General features: G+C 40.0%; 1 protein-coding gene across 3 annotated transcripts in view; it reads right to left on the bottom strand.

Annotated features, from left to right (window-relative positions):
* SYNJ2 (synaptojanin 2) overlaps positions 1-20,349 on the bottom strand; it is a 67,120-nt gene that overhangs the window by 21,056 nt on the left and 25,715 nt on the right. For 2 of the 3 annotated variants that reach the window (XM_041423752.1, XM_041423753.1), the window contains 10 exons: positions 16,688-16,774; positions 14,868-14,929; positions 12,019-12,115; positions 8,852-9,024; positions 8,361-8,442; positions 7,983-8,132; positions 7,720-7,885; positions 5,685-5,876; positions 3,526-3,610; positions 2,108-2,248 (listed from right to left, as the gene is read on the bottom strand). In XM_041423752.1, coding sequence (XP_041279686.1) covers positions 2,108-2,248; positions 3,526-3,610; positions 5,685-5,876; positions 7,720-7,885; positions 7,983-8,132; positions 8,361-8,442; positions 8,852-9,024; positions 12,019-12,115; positions 14,868-14,929; positions 16,688-16,774 — 1,235 coding nt within the window. Of the gene's footprint in view, positions 1-2,107; positions 2,249-3,525; positions 3,611-5,684; positions 5,877-7,719; positions 7,886-7,982; positions 8,133-8,360; positions 8,443-8,851; positions 9,025-12,018; positions 12,116-14,867; positions 14,930-16,687; positions 16,775-16,910; positions 17,129-20,349 lie in introns of those variants that run through there. The other variant, XM_041423755.1, reaches the window with a different exon arrangement.

Here is a 20,349-nt window from a genome sequence, read left to right as displayed (position 1 = left end):
CACACACTTCAGTACAGAAAGATAACTTAATAAAGCAGACCACCTGCTCTCAGGGTAATTTCTCCCAAATAGCCAGGCTACTCCAAGAACAAAGCCTGGCTGTCTGATCAGATAAGTAATTGATGAGATCATTGTTTTAGCAACCCCAGTACCATACATGTCTTTCCCAGTGAGAAAATTTTACTTTCCAGAGAAAACATCAAGCAGATCTGACAAGAATATTACTGATATTAAAAAGGGGTGTGCAGAAAACTGCTAAGTCTTATTTGAGTTATTCTCAGAAATTCATTATGTAAATGATGCAAGATGTTACAGGTCTCCTTTCCCTACCCCCTTCATTTTCTTCTCTCTTCCTCCCCCATCTTTTGTACCTTTTTTCTCTATCTTTAATTTCCTGTCTTTTCCTGACAACAGGAGACCATCAGAAGACACCCTCAGGGAGGCAAAGGAGGAACATCAAAGTTTTCTGTGAAACAATGGGTTTTAAGCACTCCTACAGAACCACGGTGTTCAGTCTTTTCTCTCACTCCTGCTGCCTGCCTACCCATCTCCTGACTGGTATTCAACTGATTTTCGTTCATGGCAAAGGTTATGCTGACATAACCCACTGTAAATTCAACTGCTTGTATTTCATCAATCCTTTCACTGATGTGTAAACCAGATATTGTCTCATTATTTCTCTACTCTCTATCTTCTGTCTAAATCTCTTCAATCTCTCTAAGCACACAAGCATTTTTTTGCACTTCTGATAATTTTTTCTTTCCTATTCTAGACATGGGAAAAAGACCTGCAAGCATACAGGTTAGATTTGATTATGCTCACATAGCACATAGCAGCACATTTGCATTAAATGAGGAAACTTGGTCACTAAAATCAAACCCTTCAATTTTTCTCTTGAGTTTCAAAGGCCTACATCCAATTTCCAGCAGTTTGACAACTGCAACAGAACCACTGGGCTGTTCTGCTTCTGATTTCCATTTAAACCACAAATTTCCTACTGGATTACTCAAAGTTTTTGTAAGCTAGGTGAAAAATCACAAACTGAGATAAACACTTCTCCTCTGGACTGCTTCATAGCAGCAAAAAAAGTAATTATTTTAAATTATTTTGAAGAAAGATTACTGGAAAGCAGCAATGCAAGACCATCAAAGTTACCTGCATTGTATTGCTCTGTCTGGCCTACAGCACCTGACGCTGCACAAGCTCTGTTCTGAGGTTTTCAGTAGATATGAGATCACAGGGAAGAGAGGCAGCTTTTGACATTTTAATCACAAAATGCAGTGGCCAATCAGTGCCCTAACATGGGGTTAGAAAGGAGTGTTTTCGTCTCCATGGGTTGGTAATTTTCTAGGAGGAGTTTGATCACTCTCCAGGGACAGCTGAGCTAGTAAGCAGAGGATACATAGCTCTGCACTCTCCTGACTGAGCACACAGTTCTGGTTCTCATGATGCCTTGGACAGACAAACACTTCATAGGTTCTCTTACCTCTCAATTCTATAAAATGTCAAGGGCCAAAATTAGATCTCTTTCCCCCATTCTTTTCAGGTCTAGAACTACCCCTGTTTCCATAAGGAAACAGTATGGACAGGGCTAGAAGTAAAACCTGCCCATCAGGCAGAGGCAGGCCCTTGCCTTCACTTGGTGCATCAAACACTCTTGGACTTACTAGCCCAGGTCATTCCCTTCCCAGGAAGATGGCACCCAAACAAGGTGCTCCACCCTGACTGCCCACCTGGAGCATGCCTGGCTTTTCAGCTACCTGGAGGAAGACCCTGAGGCTGCCTGGCCTTTGTGCTACCTCCAGCCTGTTGCTCTCTGCAAGCATGCCTCTTCTCCATGCTGAGCAGAGACCAGAACCCAGGTCTGCATGACTCCCATCAGCATGAGCAATCCCCCTCCATGTTCTCTGGCCACACTCCAACACCAGATGTCACTGAAGACACAGGTTGGGTTTTGGTTGTTTTTCTTTTTGTTGGTTGGGCTGGGGTTTGTTGTTGTTCTTAGGTTACTTTTATTTTGAGGGAGTTTTTTGGTTTGTTTTCATTTGGTTTGCTGGGGTTTTTGGGTGGTTTGTTTTTGTTTGTTTGGCTTGGCTTTTTTTTTTACCTGATGAAGGGGACATGATATGGTCGTACAAAGATGAAAAGACAAACACCAACAAGCTGTGCTGATGTCAGCTGAATGTAGCGATGAGTCCTGGAAATAGCTTTTTGAAGCTGCTCTCCCCACATTTTTCTATTCGTTGTACTGGAACAAACACAAAATCATTTAATGGAACCACAACAAACCACATACAGTCAATAAAATGAACAGACTAACTGTGCCTTAGGTTTACAGACATCCCATTAGGCTGTAGAACTTGAAGTGCTGTAGAATGCATGGCAGAGGCCAAAAATACCTCCTTGTAAGCCAGCCTAAGGTTAGCAGGGTCAGTGAGCCCAGGCACAGCACACAAACAGAGTTATCCTGCTTCTGGATGTGTGAGGGATTTTGTCTACTACACTTAAAAACATCCACACTCACATGACATTGGATACACTCATTCACTGGGGATATCTGGAAGCTGATTACAGCAATCACAACCGTAAAAACAAATTTCCAAATCAATCTCATGACTTGTAAGTTTTTCTGTGCTCACAGTGGCGAGAGCTCAGGATTTTCTGACTGGAAGGTGACTGGCTACTCACAGCTGTTGGCTGTTCCTAGCAAAGATTGGTGAATAGTTGCATATACCTTCATGTCAGTGGATCTAGCTTTTTATTTTCTCCAAAGTCAACATATCCATGCAGATATACTGCCAGCCCAGCAGCCACACTAAGCACTGCTGTAACTTGTCATTCCCAAAACAGTCAACTAAGTGGCCAGCCTAATGAATCAGCATTGGAAACATGATCTTCAGGGTTCCACCTCCATCCAGACTCACAGGGACCAGAAAACACAATGGCCTACCACACATGCTGATATGCCAACCTTAGGCTTTGCATTTAACTTCTTCTCTAGCCACAGTTTTCACAAATACAATTAACTACAGAGACATTTTTAGACAATTTTAGAATTCCCACATGAATGGCAATTGGGTTTGCAGCCACTAAGCCCATTTTTCCAACATCAGACAGGGCTTAAGGACAAGTGTTAAATCAATCTCAACCATCAAAATTCTTCTCTGACAACAGAGAATTTTCTTCTCTGACTTAAAAGACTTAGGAAATTGTGTATTCTACTGCACAGAATTTCACAGATAAAGAGCACTTTCAACATCATCCCAGTGCCATTTTTTAATGGGAAACATATTTCCAGCCGTGGTTGCAAACAACAGACTTGGAACGGAGTGATCCCAGTGACCATAAAAATGAACATGGCCAGTTCCTTTGGGGAAGATTATGTTCTTTTTCTTGCTGTTTTGTTTGTTTGGTCGGGTTGGATTTTTTACAGTTGCAAGGGGTTTTTTTGGTTGGTTGATTTTTTAGGTTGGTTGATTAAGGGTTTTTGTTGGTTTTGTTTGTTTGGTGTTTTTTTTTACCTACCTGGCATTCACAATGTTCCCTGCACTTAATTCAACCATCTCTTCAAATCCCACTGCAAATATGTCAGGAGGGCAGTTATCATCATCTGTTGGCAGGAAGGAAAAGTCATACCAGAATTACAATTTTGTTGTTTCTTCTAATGATTTGTATTCTAATTTCTGTCAGAGATCCTTCCTGTAGTTCTATCTTGTGTATCCCCTGCCAAGCTATACATATTCATAGCTCCTTTAATCTAATCTCATAAAACATCCCCTGCAGTTCCTCTGAATTTTTTTCTTGCTTTTCTCCCACCAGTTGGTCTCTATCTCTCTTGCAGGAAGCAGTTCAGAACAGAACATTATACTGTAGCAGTGTTAAGCCCTCTCTCCCACATCCCACTCATCACTCAAGCCACAACACCTCACTACTCACCATCTCTTACCCACTTGTCATTTTACCCAATGTGCTCTTCCTTTCTGACACAGATTCCTGTGTAACTGAACTTAATTGTCTACACACCAGTATGTCACCTCCATCTCAATGCCTTTAGTAGATTTATCTAGTTTAAGAACACTTCTGAAGTTTCTTCTTGCCTTCTTTCTTCCAAGTCCTTCTTAGATCACCTGTATTTAAGGTCAGATCACCCTAGAGCACAGTAACCCCCACCCCTCTTTCCCTGGCTCTGTGGATATTATTCTGAGGCAACATCAAACATCAGATGCTGTGATAAAATAGTGTGAAGAAAATCTGTTGACTCATTAGGTCTGTCCATTTCCTGAAGAGTTTTTAATTTTTTTAAAGTGTTATATGACCACAGTGACAGTAACTTAATTCAACATGAAGATCTAAATATAGACTAACAAAGGAACCTAAATCAAATCTGACTCAGAAATCACAAACAAAAAGCAGCATATGCAGCAACTCTGTGCAGACACAAGAGTGAAACTAGCAGGACAGCTAGCCTCCTTTACTAGCTTAACCAGACAGGCACTGTCACATGTATTTCCCATTAATAATTTTGAACATCTGTCTTTGAACACTTGCCCATTTGTGTAGGCACTGCACTGACATTAACATGGATTCAGACTTTTGCATGGTCGCACCCTAGCCCTGCCCATTCACATAACTCAGCTCTTCCAGAAGCTGCTCAGACCTACCATGTCACAGCTGCCTGTTCCAAGTAGCCCTGCTCCTCTGCTTCTCTCAGGGGACATTCTGGCAAGGCTATCACATGACAGACTCTCAACAAATTTTAGTATTGAGGGCACAGTCATGTGCTAACACATCTGAAGTGTTTCTGAACTAGACTAATCACTTACCTAGGCTGCTCAGAATACAGTGGTCTGCACCTAATCACATACCACTCAGGAACTAAGGACTCAAATGAGACAACTCGTATAAGGGAGCCAAGGATTTGAGGAATGTATTCCTGAGCTACAAGGTTAGGTACAGGAATATGCCTGTGATGCCTGCAGGAAATGAAATAACAAAAGCATGGGTTTTGCAACCACTCAATTTTTAAAAGATGGAATGTTCTCTTGTCATTTACATTAATTTAAAAATCTGCAAATCAATTACAATACCTGACCTTGTTCCATAAATAAGAAATTCAGCAGCCAATTTCATCAAGCCACAAGCATAAGAGTTTTCTAAACTGCTAAAGAAAGGAAATACAACCTTCAACAAAGTAAATCTTTTTGTTTGAAGACTTTGATAATAACATTTCCAGACAACCTCATAGTCCAGATTGTATAGATATGTTTAGCTCCAGATAAGAGACCAAGGAGATGCTCTGATGGCACCTAAGTACGTAGCTCCCGCTCATGATAAAAACAAAGAACAGAGATAAAGAAGAAAATTACATACAGGGTGCAGAATAAGCAGATACATCCCATGATGGCATGAAAGAGAGCTCTGAATTCTGACCTGCTGAAGGTTTGAAATAGTCACATGGACTGTTTCAAAGTGTTCAAAGAACTCTGACTGTCAGGTGCTCTTCACATACCATTCCACTTCTGCAAGGCAGCAGCAAAAGCATGGAGAAGCTCAATACACCCCTAAGAACTGACAGAAAATGCCCTCCAAAATGTACTGCCTTTGAAAGGCTGGTCAAATCTTGTGTCACTGTCTCTAGTGATGCCAGCAAATACTGTTTGCACATTTTGCCTGTGAAGTCTTACCTTGAAATTCTGAAACTCCTGAGAGCTTGGGAGAATCCAGCAGCCAGTCTGTCAGCTCACTGGTACCAAGGATGTTGCTTCGAAACTGCTTTCCCCCATTCACATTCCAGGTCCCCGTGGCAACACGAACACGCTTAGAGCTTGTGAATTCAAACTGACGCTCTGACATGGCCTTCAAAATACTCGGAGTTACTGACAGAAGAGGGGAGAGAGAAAAATGGTGTTTAAAAAAAGAATGTGCTGTAAAAGGACAGAAACCATCCACACTGCAGCAGCATAGTCACTCTGAAATAATAACATTACCTTAGCAGCAACAATACAAAAGGTAGGGAATAACTCCTATGGCAATGGCAGTAGCTACAAGGTAACTGGGGTTGATGTCAGCAATTTCTCTTCCAGAAACCAGGCACCCTTTGAAAGCTTGGGAACGGCTGGTCATCCACTTTCAGCTTACATTTTTCTGTACTTCTTCAAGTAATAAGCAAAAAAAATCTTTTACCTCCTGTAATCTTTTCAGTTTAGTCTACAGCACTGTCATGGTTTAGCCCTACTGGGCAACCAGTGCTTAGTAGTACGTATCCCAGCTCATTCCCTGCCTCTGCAGCAAAATGAGGGAGAGAAATGCAGGAGTAAAAGTGAGAAAACTCATGGATTAAGATAAAGATAGTTTAATGGGACAGAAAAGGGGAAGAAAAAAAAAAAAGATAATAGAATATACAAAATCAGTGTGGCACAGTGCCCAGCCAGTTCCAAAGCAGCAGCCCTCAGTCAGCTTTCCCCACTCCCAGTTTATAAACCAAGAATGGCATCATTTAGTATGGAATATTCCTCTGGCCATTTGGAGTCAACTATCTTGGCTGTGTCCCCTCCCAGCTTCTTGCAGCCCTCCAGCCTTCTGAATGGGCGAGCATGAGAAGTGGAAAGTCCTTGACTTACTATAAACACTATATAGCAACAACTAAAACCCTCAGTGTGTTACCAGCCTGATGTGGTTTAAACCCAGCTGGCAACCAAGTACAACACACAAGCACTCGCTCATTCATTAGCCTCATATTAAATCCAAAACACAACATTATACCACACACTAGGAAGCCAATGAACTCTATTCCTGAAACCAGGACAAGCAATCAAGCATGTCAGAAGTTACAACTTAAACTGAAACCCTTAGAAGTTTCAAATGTGGAAGGAAAGATAGAGAGCAGCACAGTCTCACATCAGTACAAATCTAGCACTGCCATGCCTCTCTAGCTGGGTAAGAACTCCTCAGAAAAAACCCCCTGCTATATTAACTTATTTTGCTGAGTATAGAAAATTAGCAATGTGCTTTTGCTGTCTAAACAAATGAAGCAGAGTTAATCATTAACTACCCAACTTGCAGTCAGGCATAGAGAAGTAATCTATATTTTCCTCGCGGTCAACATCAGCGAACAAGCAGTGACCAATCTGACTGAAGTGGTTTCTGGAGTAAATGGTTCTCTGGAGTAAACTGACCACCAAATACTCGTGGGTGAAATTATTCTATATTTTGCATGTAAGTATCTTCTCAGAGAGAGCTGAGTTTATTCTAGATGGGTGCAAAAAAATGTGTCTATGCTGTGGACTATTAGGAGCCTGGAATAAAGCAGGAAATGAGCTAAAATAACAGAGATGCGCCTTTAAAGATCCAAATGGCCAAAAGCATGTGCAAACAGCAAGGACACAACTAAGCAGATAAAAAGGCTGAGCTCAAGGGACTTCCTCAAGACAAACTCAAGACAGACTGGGAATATAGCCCTAAAATCCTTCCCTCTGGTCCAACTCTGTCAGAGAATATCACTATCAAAGAGCAGAAAAACATACTCAAAAGTTCAAAACAAAATATGAGAAATAAGCATACGAGTTGTGCTATGGTCACTTGAAAATAGTGCTTCAAACAACAGATCTGTGCAAAAGCAGGTTATATATTGATTTTTTTTTTTCAAAAGGGTACAATTGCTTATATCTGACAGCTAAAAGCAGATGCAAAAGCAAAGGGAAGGGTTTAGACTGGCTTTACCCAGCAGTGCAGTCTGGTCCATGAGCATCTTGCCTTTGTCTGCATATTCCTCACGGTAGAAGTCACCCATGAGCAACAACTCGATGGCTTCCTGCTTTACTGTATCAAAGAAATTTGATTGGATGGTACGAGACACAGAGCGGGCACCATCCTTGAGCTTCCCAACCTACAGCAGACAGGAATTACGAATGCAAGTGACACTGAAGCATAAATAGGACATCTTTCTTTACTTGTAAATAAAGAGTTTTGCCATTTTCCTTTACCTTGTTCTTCCCCTCAAGGGCACGATTGCCACTAAATACTCTGCTCAGATTTTGACCATTGAGAGTCCACATCTCCTTGTAGGATTCCACAAAGCGCTCAATTATAGGTTTAGAGTTCAAATCAAGGCTCTCTAATTGAGCAAACAGTATCTGGATTAGGTGCAGAAGGAGAAAAAAAAACACAAAAAAGAAACCAACATTGTTTTCAAATGTGTTTTTGCTTTTTATCCTCAGTATTCCAGCCAGCACCATCCTCTATCATAGAGCAGCAAGACTGACCTGTGTAACTGGGACTTACAGCCTCTTTCCTCTCTTTCCCATGGAACAGCCAATGTATGTACTACAGGTATCCCATGGAAGGTCCTCTGACAAACTCACCTCCTGTGCAACGAAGGACTGGACACTATTAGAACGATCCAGGCAGTCCAAGCAATTCATTCGAAAAGTACCTGTCTGCAGACTTTGGTAACCAAACAAAAGAGGAGGGAGGAGAAAACAGTATATTTTAAAATAACATCTAATCATGAGTTGATTGAACAAGATCATCAAATGTTCAGCCTGAATACACCCACCCACGTATTGACGGTGCAAGCACACTGTGCACAATATATTCCATTAACACATCTAATTACTTGATTACATCTGCAACACTATATTAGCAAATCCACGCACTAGTAAATTTGCAGATTTGAAACCATGGAGACGCAATTAAGCCAAATCATTGATTTAGCACCAAAACTACACTTTGTCTCAAAATTTTATTTCAAGATGGTCAATTTATGGTCATGGCCCAAACACAGCAGGAAACCTGGGAAGGCCAGGACAAGCAGTGTCCAGCTACACTGGGACAGAGGGGCAGAGACACTCACCGTGGACTTACATGCTCGCCCTTTGTGAAGATTCCAAAGTCTTCCCAGTGCAACTTCAGCTGAGGTCTCAGCAAATTTTCCAGTTTCTCAGTTTTCCCACCTTTTGCAAATTGGTGGTAGTCAAAGTTTATCATGGGACTGTCTTCCGCATGGGAAGAGGCCCATAGCAGTTTCTGTTTAGATAAGAGAATGAAGGAAAAAAAATCCTGCTCAAGTCACGTGTAAGGATTGATACCTTGGTACCTAGCATGCTTTTATCATTAATAAGCCTTGACTGTTAATCACACAGTTCGTAGGGAATTTTGAAAGACCAGACATGAAAAAAGTAACTGAAGTTCCCTGTTTGTTTTCTTTACAGAAGTAAACCCGACTGCTAGAATCCATTTTCCTCCAGGGGAACTCAAACTGTAACTGCAAAGTATACATTAGAATTGTGCCTTGGCTGGTGGCAGCCCTGCAGCAATGGGCTGCTGCTACCTCTGTGCATGAGGTGAGGACAGCACTAGCAATGCTCTAGGAAGGCTCAGGGGGAGGAAGTTAAGTAAGCAATTACACCCCAGGAAACGAACTATAAAGTGCTTGTGGTAAACTGCAGAAGTGAAAGAAGAGGCACAAATAGCCTCAGTACTTCATCTCCAATTTCAATGACCTCACATGCATTTCTGTAATCACCACAAATTTCATTAAGGTATCTGCAACAGTAATACATCCTGTTCTCCACAAGAAAGGCAGAGAGAACCATTACCTTAACTCAAACTATGCAAGCCTTTGTCTATTCTCTTCCCTCCTGCACATGCTCACCCCAAGAGATGGATGCTTTTGTCCACTTACATTGTGACAAACACTGGACAAAACAAATCTGATATTACATTAAAAGTGTACATGTAGCAGTTACACCAGCATAATTGTATTGAGTAAGCCATTAAGCCTTTCCTGCAGAAAGAAATTTAAAGGCAGTGCTTGGAGAGAGACCTGTAAAATGTATTTCATTAGACTGTTACTGCTGACACCCCAATCTGCCCTGACAGATGCTGGCACTAGTAATGCACTTGAGGATGGCATTTACCCACTGCTGCAGTGTAAATTATTGTCAGAGTATTTGCAACTCTACACTACAGTCCTGCTTTTACTGTAAACATAATTACATCTGTTATAGTGAATGCTTGTGGGAGGAACAGCATTTCCTGGGAACAGTATTGATTTTTGGTCTGGTCTGACTCAGGTAATGCATAATGAATGGTAAATGAATGGTAACCGTGACATTCTGATCAAGAGAGTCCAGCAGCAGTAATTACAGGAATAATTTGAACCAACACTGATAAGAATTACTAAGGTTGAAGCAAAAGTGAAGAGAAAGGAATAAAAGCAAAAAAAAAGATGGGGAAACTAATGACAGGAGACAAGCTTGCAACCCTAATCACACTCCTATGAATTACTTTATTTTTAATTCAAGACCTTTAAAATCATCGAAGTAAATTTAACTCTATATTCTTTCCTAACATCCATTTCTTAAAACACAAAGGTAAAGAAATGACCAAGGAGTCATTCTGAATGAATACAAAACTCTGGTTTTCAGTGATGTCAGTCTGAATTCTTTGAGCTCACAGGGTATTTTCAGAGTTTATTTGTTTTCAAAACAAAAACTTAGACAAAACAATTTAAAACTTATTTAAATTAAATTAACAAATGCAAGGTCTTTATTCTAGAGATGCCCAGTTTCTGACTTAATGTCTGGTTGCATGATATTGGCTAGAACATGATCTTCAAGAATGTGAGAGTTTGAGAAAATATCAGTATCAAATTATCAAAAAATGTCATATTTTTATCCATGTAAGTTATTTCAGCATTTCTGAATTTCTTATCTTTTACCTTTAAATTTCAGTGGGGTTTGCAAAACAAACTAGAAAAACTATTTTAAAGAGAGGGGAACCAAAACATTACAGAGGCTTAGCCATGTCATGCAGAAATTCAGTAAGAAACTGAAAACAGAAATCAGTCCAGACTCCATTCCTGTGCTTCCTCACTGCCTTTCAAGTTGAAGTCATTAATTACTTTCTTTGGCCACATTCTGTACAAGGGGAGACCTTCACTTCATCATTTTCTGCTGGGGAAGTAGATAGTCCTTCCCAACTCTTTTGCAGGAGGAGGAAATGGTCACACAGAAAAAACTGTCGGCAAACTTGACACTCCCTCTAAATTCACTATTGCAAGAAAGAGGGAAAGAAATCAGGCACTATTATTTAACCAAAATTTTTATTTTGCTTAGTTTCACATTATAAATGTTTCAGCTCAGAACTGCTGGTATCATCCATTACCAATGATATATACACGGTACTACATTCTTTACCAATTATATATACACACATACTACAGCTGTGTACTTAAATCATCCTATCATTAGTTTTAGGAAAACAACCTCTGAAGTATCTATGTCAGTTTGCTAAAACAAGAGACACTTAAGGAGGCAGACTTCCATCAACCCCCAGCCAGATTCAGGCAGCTATTGAACGGCTGCAAATCCCACTCAGGGCCAAACTGTGGCTTTAAATTCACATTAGTTTTAAAAAGAAAATCACACTAGAAAGAAGAACAGCTTTAGTTCCACAGTGCCTGATATCCTTGCTTTCAGGCATTAGTTGTACCTGGGGACACTTAGGGGCCAGGAAAATCTCTCTCCAAACTGTCCAAACTGTCACCTGGTGCTCAGGCAGCCAATTCCCAACACAGTGCTAGATAGCTATTTTCCATTACAATCAGAGCAAGAGAGCTCAGTGATGCTAAATCACTGTGCTCAGTGATCGAAGTTCACCCAGCCCCCAGGCAGCTCTGACAATCCCAGGGGAGTGCATAGGTGGCTACATACAATGTCAAAGCTGGCTATGACTCACTTTTGCAAATGTGAACTATCCTTAGGAGTATTCAGGCAATTTCTTTTTAAGTTTGGTTAAAGAGAATGTACTCAAATGTATGAAGAAGTAAGCAGAAAGGTAGTGCTGGAAACTAAGCCATGAAACCAAGAAGCACCATTCTCAGTATGCAACATGTGGTAAAGAATTAACATATTTTCTTTAGAAATACTATTCATCACCTCCTGGGCTAGAAGGAAAACAAAAGAACATGGAGGCTCAAGGGAAATCAGTAGTTAAAATGAAAATCATTGCTTTTACCTTAAAAGCTCTGTTGAGCACCTCCTCTCCTCCTCTGCTTCCCAAAAGGTTAACGATCACTTGTTTTCCATACTGCTCTTTCAGAAGCATCATATGCCTACAGCAAAAGCAACCATAATAGGTACTAAACAAAACTAAGTTAAGTTGCCTACTGCCATTTTCAAAATACAAAGTAGAGATCACTGGTTGTTTCATCCAGCAGAAAGTTTTAGCCATACCATCTAGAGACATCTTTCTCTGTTTCCTTGCAATCAATTATTAAAGTAAAAATGGTGAAACTACGCAATTAATATATACAGTATTCTGTACTGAAATTAAAGAAAGAATCCTTAGAAAGTAGGCCCCAAATCTTTTATGTCACTGTTAGCTTTGACATTGCCCTTCATGCTCCTACCTCTTGGCTGTTAGCCTGGGAACTACACAGGAAAGACAAGAAGAGAGGAAAATGTATTACACTTCAACAGGAATTGTCTGGCGTCTTGCAGAGCTGAGACTCCTAACAGTCAGCAGCAGCAATGGAGCCTACAACTCCAGTGCCAAGGCCAGAGAGGTCCAAACACACATCACAGGTGACAGGGTTCACACATCTCTGAGCTACTGCAACATGGAGACATTCACTCTGAACTCAAATCAAGCAGGAAGATGACTAATCATAAGAACTGCTGCACTGGATCAGAACAAAGGTACTTTTAGCCAAGTTGTCTGGCTCAGATTCTGCAGGAAAAGCACAAAATAGGACAAGTATAAAGTGGGCTGGATTTTTTGGTCTATGTCACTAAAATCTCAAAGACTGACATTTAGGGACTCTCAAGTTAAGAGCTTTTAGCCAGATGCCAAAACACCCATTCTCCCCTCAAAATATCTTTTTCAAGTTGGAATGCATGGTCTGCAGAAGCTGTGCTGGTTCATCAAGAAATAATTATATCCTAAAGCTGATTTCCATCATGTACAGACAACACTGTAGTAGTACTTAAGAGGAAGGTGGATAGAAATAGACAAGAAAAACAAACTCACAAAAATGAGAAGTTATTACATGCTGCAAAATAGCGTGTAATGGCGAAGTGTGCAAAAACCAGCAAGCATACATCTTCTGGCATTACTCTTTAAATCCTTTAACCAGAAATACAGAAATCCTTTGACCAGAAATACACAGAAAACCATGGAAGGGAAGAAAGAAGCCACCAGCATTGCCTTCAGGAAACACAGCTAAATATATTTTCTGGTGCATTTCTGATTCTGCAGCCAGTTCTCTGTATGCCAGCTCATCCCATATACTTGCACCTTTCTGATACCAGCATCAAGATCCTACCTCTCTGCCAGTGTTGCTTCCTTACAACAAAACTATTCAAGCTCAAGTCACCTGTTTGAATACTGTAAGCAAAGCTCCCTGTGATTTCTCAGGGAGAGAGACAGAGGATGAAAAAATATCTAACAAGATTACCATGTTTCTCACACGGTTAAACGCAACAGGCCAAATTAACATCTTGGAAAAGCTGTAGCAGGTTGTTAAATTCCAGTGTATTTTTCCATATAAGCAGTCACTTATTCCTTGCCCATTTTCAAAGGAGTGTTAGCAGAGAGATCCCTAAGTTCATCTAACTTACTGACACAAGGGAAAGAAGGAATAGTGCAAGTTTATCCTTATATTCACCTTTCTTAGGAGAAAGCTATTCACCAGTTTTATTAGGGTCAGGACTAAAAAGTTGTTCCTTCTTGAGGTACTCTCAATTCCATGGGCGGTACATGAGGATGCTAAATAAGTTACTGTTTTCTTCTTACATGAAATATCTCTGTTGTGGAATGCAAACCTCTATGGATGGAGCTTCAGGGACATTGGCAGGGCAAGTTATCACAGCACCAGACGGCCATGAGACCAAGAGTCTTGAAGGCCATTGAATTCAGTAGGATTTAAGAGCCTTAAAAGCTTGGAGAATGTAGGCCAAGAACCTCTGGAGCAGAAACTGCTATGGTGCATAGTCCCTTTAGATTCTAATCCCTGTTTGGGGTCTTCAGTATTGCAAAACTATTAACTGTCAATAATGTCCTGTGTCCCAACAGTTGTGGTAATAGAGGCCTTACACAAAATCAACATACAACCTGATCTGCCAAAACCAAACCAAAACAGAAATTAATCACTTGACCTGCACTTACAAGGTGAAAATTTCCCACAGACCACATTCTTCATGTGCTTTTCAGGCACTGTTCCCATGGATATCATAGAAATACACCCTTAGAGGACAGCATTTCCTAGTCAGACATTCAAAGGAATCAAGCTAATGCATGTCTTTTTCTAGTTTCCAGCTGACAAACAGAGTCTTAATGGTTTAAAAATGTTTACAAGCCAGTCTTTGCATAAAATAGAAAACAACAGCATAATAGCATCATACAACGCTGGTCACAGAATAAGGCATTGCTGTTTCTGTGTAGGAGGAAAACAATGAAGAGAAGACCAAATCCAGAATGGTGGATTAGGTCAGTGTTTACTCTTTAGCTACTTCTGTTACAGTGGTAAAGCACACATATTCTGTGTACCATAAGTGTAAACTCACATCTGTTGGCTCACCAAGGTTTGCAGAAACACTTCTACTTATCACTCAGTATTTCTAAACTTTTACAGAAATGAGCCAGAAAACCAAATTAATTCAATTACCGCTGAAAACAAGAAGGAAAAAAGCACCAAAAAAGTGACTAAATTAAGTAAACCAGTTTAATAATCTGCCACACCTGGGGGATTTGCCACATCATCTGAGAGATGTTCCACATCTCAAGATTTCCTAGGAAGACAAAGTTGTGGAACCTTGGATACAGGCCAGGCTGCTGTGTTGATGCCAAACTGGAATGAAGCTTACCTGTCAAAGGCAGGTGCATTGGCTTCCAGACCTCTGTTAAGCCTTAAATGGCGGGAACCAACCTGAAATAAAATATTAGAAGGCCAAGAAATAGAAAAAACTTCTTAAAACTGCTAGAGTCCTAAGTCACTAGATGTCTCCCTTTTTCCTTCAGAGAAAAACATTTTTTTAACAGCACCAGACATTTCTAACAGACTCCAACCACCCCCACACATAATATCCTTAACACAAAAGCCCCAGCTTTTATTAGACAACATTTACAGTTACAAGTGAAAACACAATTACCATTAAGCAAAGGGATACCTACACATCTTTTTATGGCCAAACAAATCACATCTCTTTGCCAGCTTCCTCTTGCAAATAGCACACACTGCCTCACATGAGTATTCTGGGAGCCTAGCATTCTTACTGCCCTTGCCTTGGTAGAGAGAGATGCATTTATGCCAGTTCCATGGGTTGTGTATTCTGACTTCTTTCAAAAGTATCAGAACAGTGTTTCAAAAATATGAAGGATGAAATTCTGTACCATCAAACTAATAGGTCTTTTGATATGTATGTCAACAACAGTAGCCTCAAGATCCTTTTGAACGGTAGCTACTGTTACAAAATGATTACAGAGGGCTTCTTTCCTCTCCAAAAGCTACACTCCTAAATATGTATAGAATCACGCATTGTTTCCTATACTTCATCATCTTTATTTGTTTTTCATGAGGTTGGTTTCTGCAATTCCTTCTAACATCAGTGCCAGTATATTCACACTCAAGGAGTAAGAGTACATCATCTAATCCAGATTAGGCAAAAAAAACCAGGCCTACTAAAAAAATAAAAAATTCTGTTTAACTAGAGATATTACCCACTAGCCAAAATTACGTGAGGGAATGCTCAATGGCTCTGTAACATAAAGAACAACAGTGCTGGATACAGCTACACCATGGGTGGGACATGCACAATCATATGGACAAACTTGCTTTATAAAAATACAGAATACTTGCACTGGATGGTGTTAAAAGACAAGAGGGATTCTTCAGTAATTTCCTTTTGTGCTAAATCCAGTGCCTCTGAATAGCACATAGGTTCTAGTTTAATGATCAAAAAAAGTATCATGTAACCTTTAAAGTATCTTTAAAAACCAGTTATGCAATGTGCTTTCTCTACTAACACACAAAAATATATGTGCATACTCATTTCAGTTGCTTATCCCTCTGTTAAAAGAATGCAGAGTGTGCTAGGAAGATTCTTATTTGTATTTATTACAACTGTATATAAACTGCAAGTCACAGACCATATATTTGATGCAATAATCTTGTGATGAAATCCTACATCTTTGCCTCACAAAAGATCAGATTAGATCACTATCACCCTTTTGACTGAAATTCCAAAAACATGCCATCCCAACATTTTACTTTGTTTCAAGGTAGCATGCTCCTATAGAGCACTGGTATCCCTAGATATTCCAGTGGTATTGTGGAGGTCAGTATCATCAAGCCAACCAGGCATTTCAGAGGAATAAAACTGAAAATGTTATAAAGATATAGCTGTAAGCTTCAGTTTATAACATTAGGACACAGTCCCTCACAAACAGTTCCCCATAGAGGCATCCAAACATACAAAAACGTTAAACTTCAGTCACCTATAGCCATTTGTCTGGTATAGTTCTGTTTATCTAAACACACAAAATTTCCTACATGGTAAAAATGAAAGATCTCAGCACTTTCACAGAATGAACTTTGAAGATCATATTAAAAAAATATTTTATGCTAATTCTAAATTATAAGTAGTAAGAGAGAGAAGCAAGGTAGGCTTTCTGATTATTTGTTTACCTGAAGCCCCGTTTGCTGCTCCCAAAACAGTGGAACAGAACCTCTGATCTGCACAAAGGAAGAGACATCATCATCCAAGTAAATTGTCTGCAAAAACAAAATAAAGGAAAGTAGTTCTGCAGTTAGATCTATCAGCCTGTGGCCCCTTCATCAGGTGACAGTTACAGACGCTGAACTCCAAGGGTAAAAAAAGTAAACCATGTATCTCCCTGTATCCACTTACCGCTCAGCCTCTTTTCCATAGTCTCAAAGGCAGTGGAACAAAGCACTACGTATTTGCTTTCATGTCATCACAGCAAATTCAACTCACTTCTCGCCAGAAACAAGAAAAAACTTAAACCACCACCACATCTTTCACCCAAAATCAAGATGGATTTGATCTACTGGTGGAGACACTCGGAAAGACTAGGCATATACTCTCCTGCTGTCCCTCTCACAAAACTCAACTGTGCAAAATGTCATTGCTCCTTGTGACTGATGATGGGTAACGTCAGGTGGGGGATAAGCTTATCTCCTGCTGTATTTACCATTTCTTATTTCACTGCATGCTGTGCCTTGTCAGAGAATCCAAATAAAACTTGGTGAAACCAGCAGCTTTGCCACTCCCATCCTGAGGTACAGTGAGCAGAAATGTGACCTACTTCTTTTCCAGGGGGCTTAGAGCAAGAGGTTCCAAATTCTCCAATTCCTTTCCCAGCCAGACCTCAAACTCTCCCTTTATGTCTTAGGATCACTGTTAACAAGCTGATTTTGGGTCAAATCCATACGAAGAACAAAGACTGATTTCCCGTTTTGCCTTCCCCCATCCACAGCCCCCAGTCAAAGTGTTACACTATGTTAACTTAGCATAAAAGGTACATTCTTCAGATTGAATATGACCACAGAGCAACTGTGCAGAGCCCAGCTCACTCCTCTGGCCTATACTTAGCAGTGGAATCCTGGCTGCTCTCCACGGAGGATATGTGATACACATGATACACATCTCTGTTATCTCATGCATGACAATGACTGCTCTGCAGCCCTGGGGAGGAATGGTATCCAGGTTATCCAGGTAGCTGCACTCACCACATCATATCATTTGGCACAGCTGCTGCCAGCTGGCTAGGAGCTCTGAAAATAGAATAGAACATGAAAATGGATTTCTCTACAGCGTTAAAGTGTTTTGTCTTTTTGGGTTTCCCACTAGATGTGGCCAATGGCTGTCTCAGGGAAAGTGCCTGACCTTGACCTCTCGTCTTCATAAGCATTATCAATGTACAGTTTTTAGAGCTACACATGTGAAAAAAAAGAAGAGGTATTTAGATCAATTGGTGACAAAACATTTATCTAATATTTACCATATTTTTGCAGAGCACTTGAAACTGTCTCCATTTCACTAAGATGATTTAAGTGATTTCATCATGGACACAATATCAGTGCTAGAAGGATAGCCAGCCCAGACGTACTGCAAAACTATGTTTCCATCTTTTTAACCTCTTGCCAAAGCATTAAAAACCCTTTTCTCTGAGGTGTTGCTCAGAGAAGCTTTCTTGCAAGGCCTGTGTCACAGTTTGAGCAATGTGGCTCTAAAACATGCTCTCCCAGTAAAGTTTTCTGAACATTATTGGCACCTGAGTGCAGGAGCTAATTTCCATGGCAACACACTGGTGTGCCTTTTCTTTGTACGTTTGTGCTCAGAAGAGATCATTCCTTCTGCAGCTGGACTAGGAGAGGAATAAGCAGCCCCACCTTCTTCCTCTTTATCACATTCTCCCTGAGATAGGTCGTGCCAAGATGAGTCAGAGACTTCTACACACTGAATCATCTTTTCACTCACAGCCATGGATCCACAGAAGCTCACTCCAAGGTAAGGCAAATTAATAGCACTACTACAGTCCCAGCATTATCCTGACTAATACTGAATGAATATCAGAACCTGAATCTGTGCAAAAAAAGATTGAGGACTGGCCTACTTAAAATTTTGACAACAATCATCATCTCAGCAATTACTGAGTAGAAATGAAACACCTAATGATGACAAATACAGACAAAGCTTTACACGAAGTACAAGATGGCCATTCAAACAGCTTGCTACAGAGGATCAATTTTCTTTACAGTATTCTGGGAAGTCCCTGTTTCTACACCTAACTGCAAAACTGACAACTCAAGTATTTCTTTGGCCAGCTCTTTTAGTCATCCAGCTGCAAATCTCTAGACCCACTGATAAACAGATAGTAATTCTAATTCAGTACCTGCAGTTTAACATCCTTCTGAGTTACAGTTTAAATGGAAAGTATTTCCTCAGTTACACACCATGAATATATAACCTAACTTCTTCCTGCCAAATACAGAAGAAAAATACTGACCAAACATTTATTTCTGCAGTAACAGATGCTCTATTTCCACTTATGAGTGAGTTAACAGATGTTTGTTACCAGTGCCACTCATATTTTCTGTTCACTGGTTTTGACCCATTACCTCTTCTGTTTTCTGCTCTGTTAAGCTGTTCATTTAGAGAACTGAACAACAACCAAAATATTCAAACTAATTGATCATTCCTGTAACCTAAACAGGATGCCTAAACCTTGAAGTAATGGGCTGGGGGATCCTCTGTGAAGCTGAATTCTAACACAGGATTATTTTACGATGGCAGAGCATTTTAAAGAAATTGACTTTTTCATGTATGCTGCCATGTAGCTTTTAGAAATTAGATGAGGTTTTTGAACTGGGAGCACAGCCTCTCTAACAGTCATTCACAAGAAAGCACTTTTTTTTCCCTGTTCGTTTACAGGGCTCATCATTGTCTTCTCTGGAGCAATTCTCTGGTCTTTCACAATCCTTTCACCTCATTCTCATGACCCAGATGAATCCAAAATTATTTTCTTCCAAGCTGCCAGTGAGTTGGAAAAAGACTTAATATTTTTTTAATGAGTGGGAGACTCATTAAAATGACTTTTCTGCCAGTCATTCCTTCCTAAATAGACTCTAACCATTTCATTAAGCATTATAACTGCAAATCTTCCCTCAATTTCAGTAATACCCACTATCCTTCATTCACCACTCCAAGGAACATGACCCTTGATCCTGACACTGCCTTTTAGTGTACACGTCTCTTATCTTACAATATTAGTGGCAACAGACTTCCTACCAGCAGACTTGTTAAGAAAACAGGTTTAAAGATTAAGACAACTTTCCAGATCAGGAATGGACATAATCTTAGCAGCCACATACACTGTAAGAAACCCTATTTACTAAATCTTAAAAAGCCTGATAATACATTTAGATTGAAATTACACTCATAAAGAAACTATCCCAACTTTGTTGCTTATGCATGGACAAGTACAGTTTCTTTTCTCATATTCTTCACAGCCTTGATCAGTTTTTGTGCACAACATCATGTTTTCTATAAGCATATATCTGTCCCACTTTTTTGTTGTTCTAGTTTTGACTTTATTATCCTGTCCTCTAACAGAGCCATTTCCCTTATTCTAGACAAAAGATGAATAGGTCTTTAAGACAAGAACTTAAAGAAAAGTTAAATGCCTTATGTCCAGAATTTTCCTGTCCTCTGTTTTCCTTTTCTCATGGATAAGAAGATCATACTAGTTTTTCTCTAGAAGTTCAACAACAAGCAGTTACTTTTTGGACAACACTTGTCTTTAGGATTCATACATCCTGCTAAA

Source organism: Onychostruthus taczanowskii, unplaced genomic scaffold, assembly GCF_017590055.1.
Source record: "Onychostruthus taczanowskii isolate IOZ18803 unplaced genomic scaffold, ASM1759005v1 scaffold8, whole genome shotgun sequence".
NCBI lineage: Eukaryota > Metazoa > Chordata > Aves > Passeriformes > Passeridae > Onychostruthus > Onychostruthus taczanowskii.
This window is presented reverse-complemented; position numbering and strand designations above follow the sequence as displayed.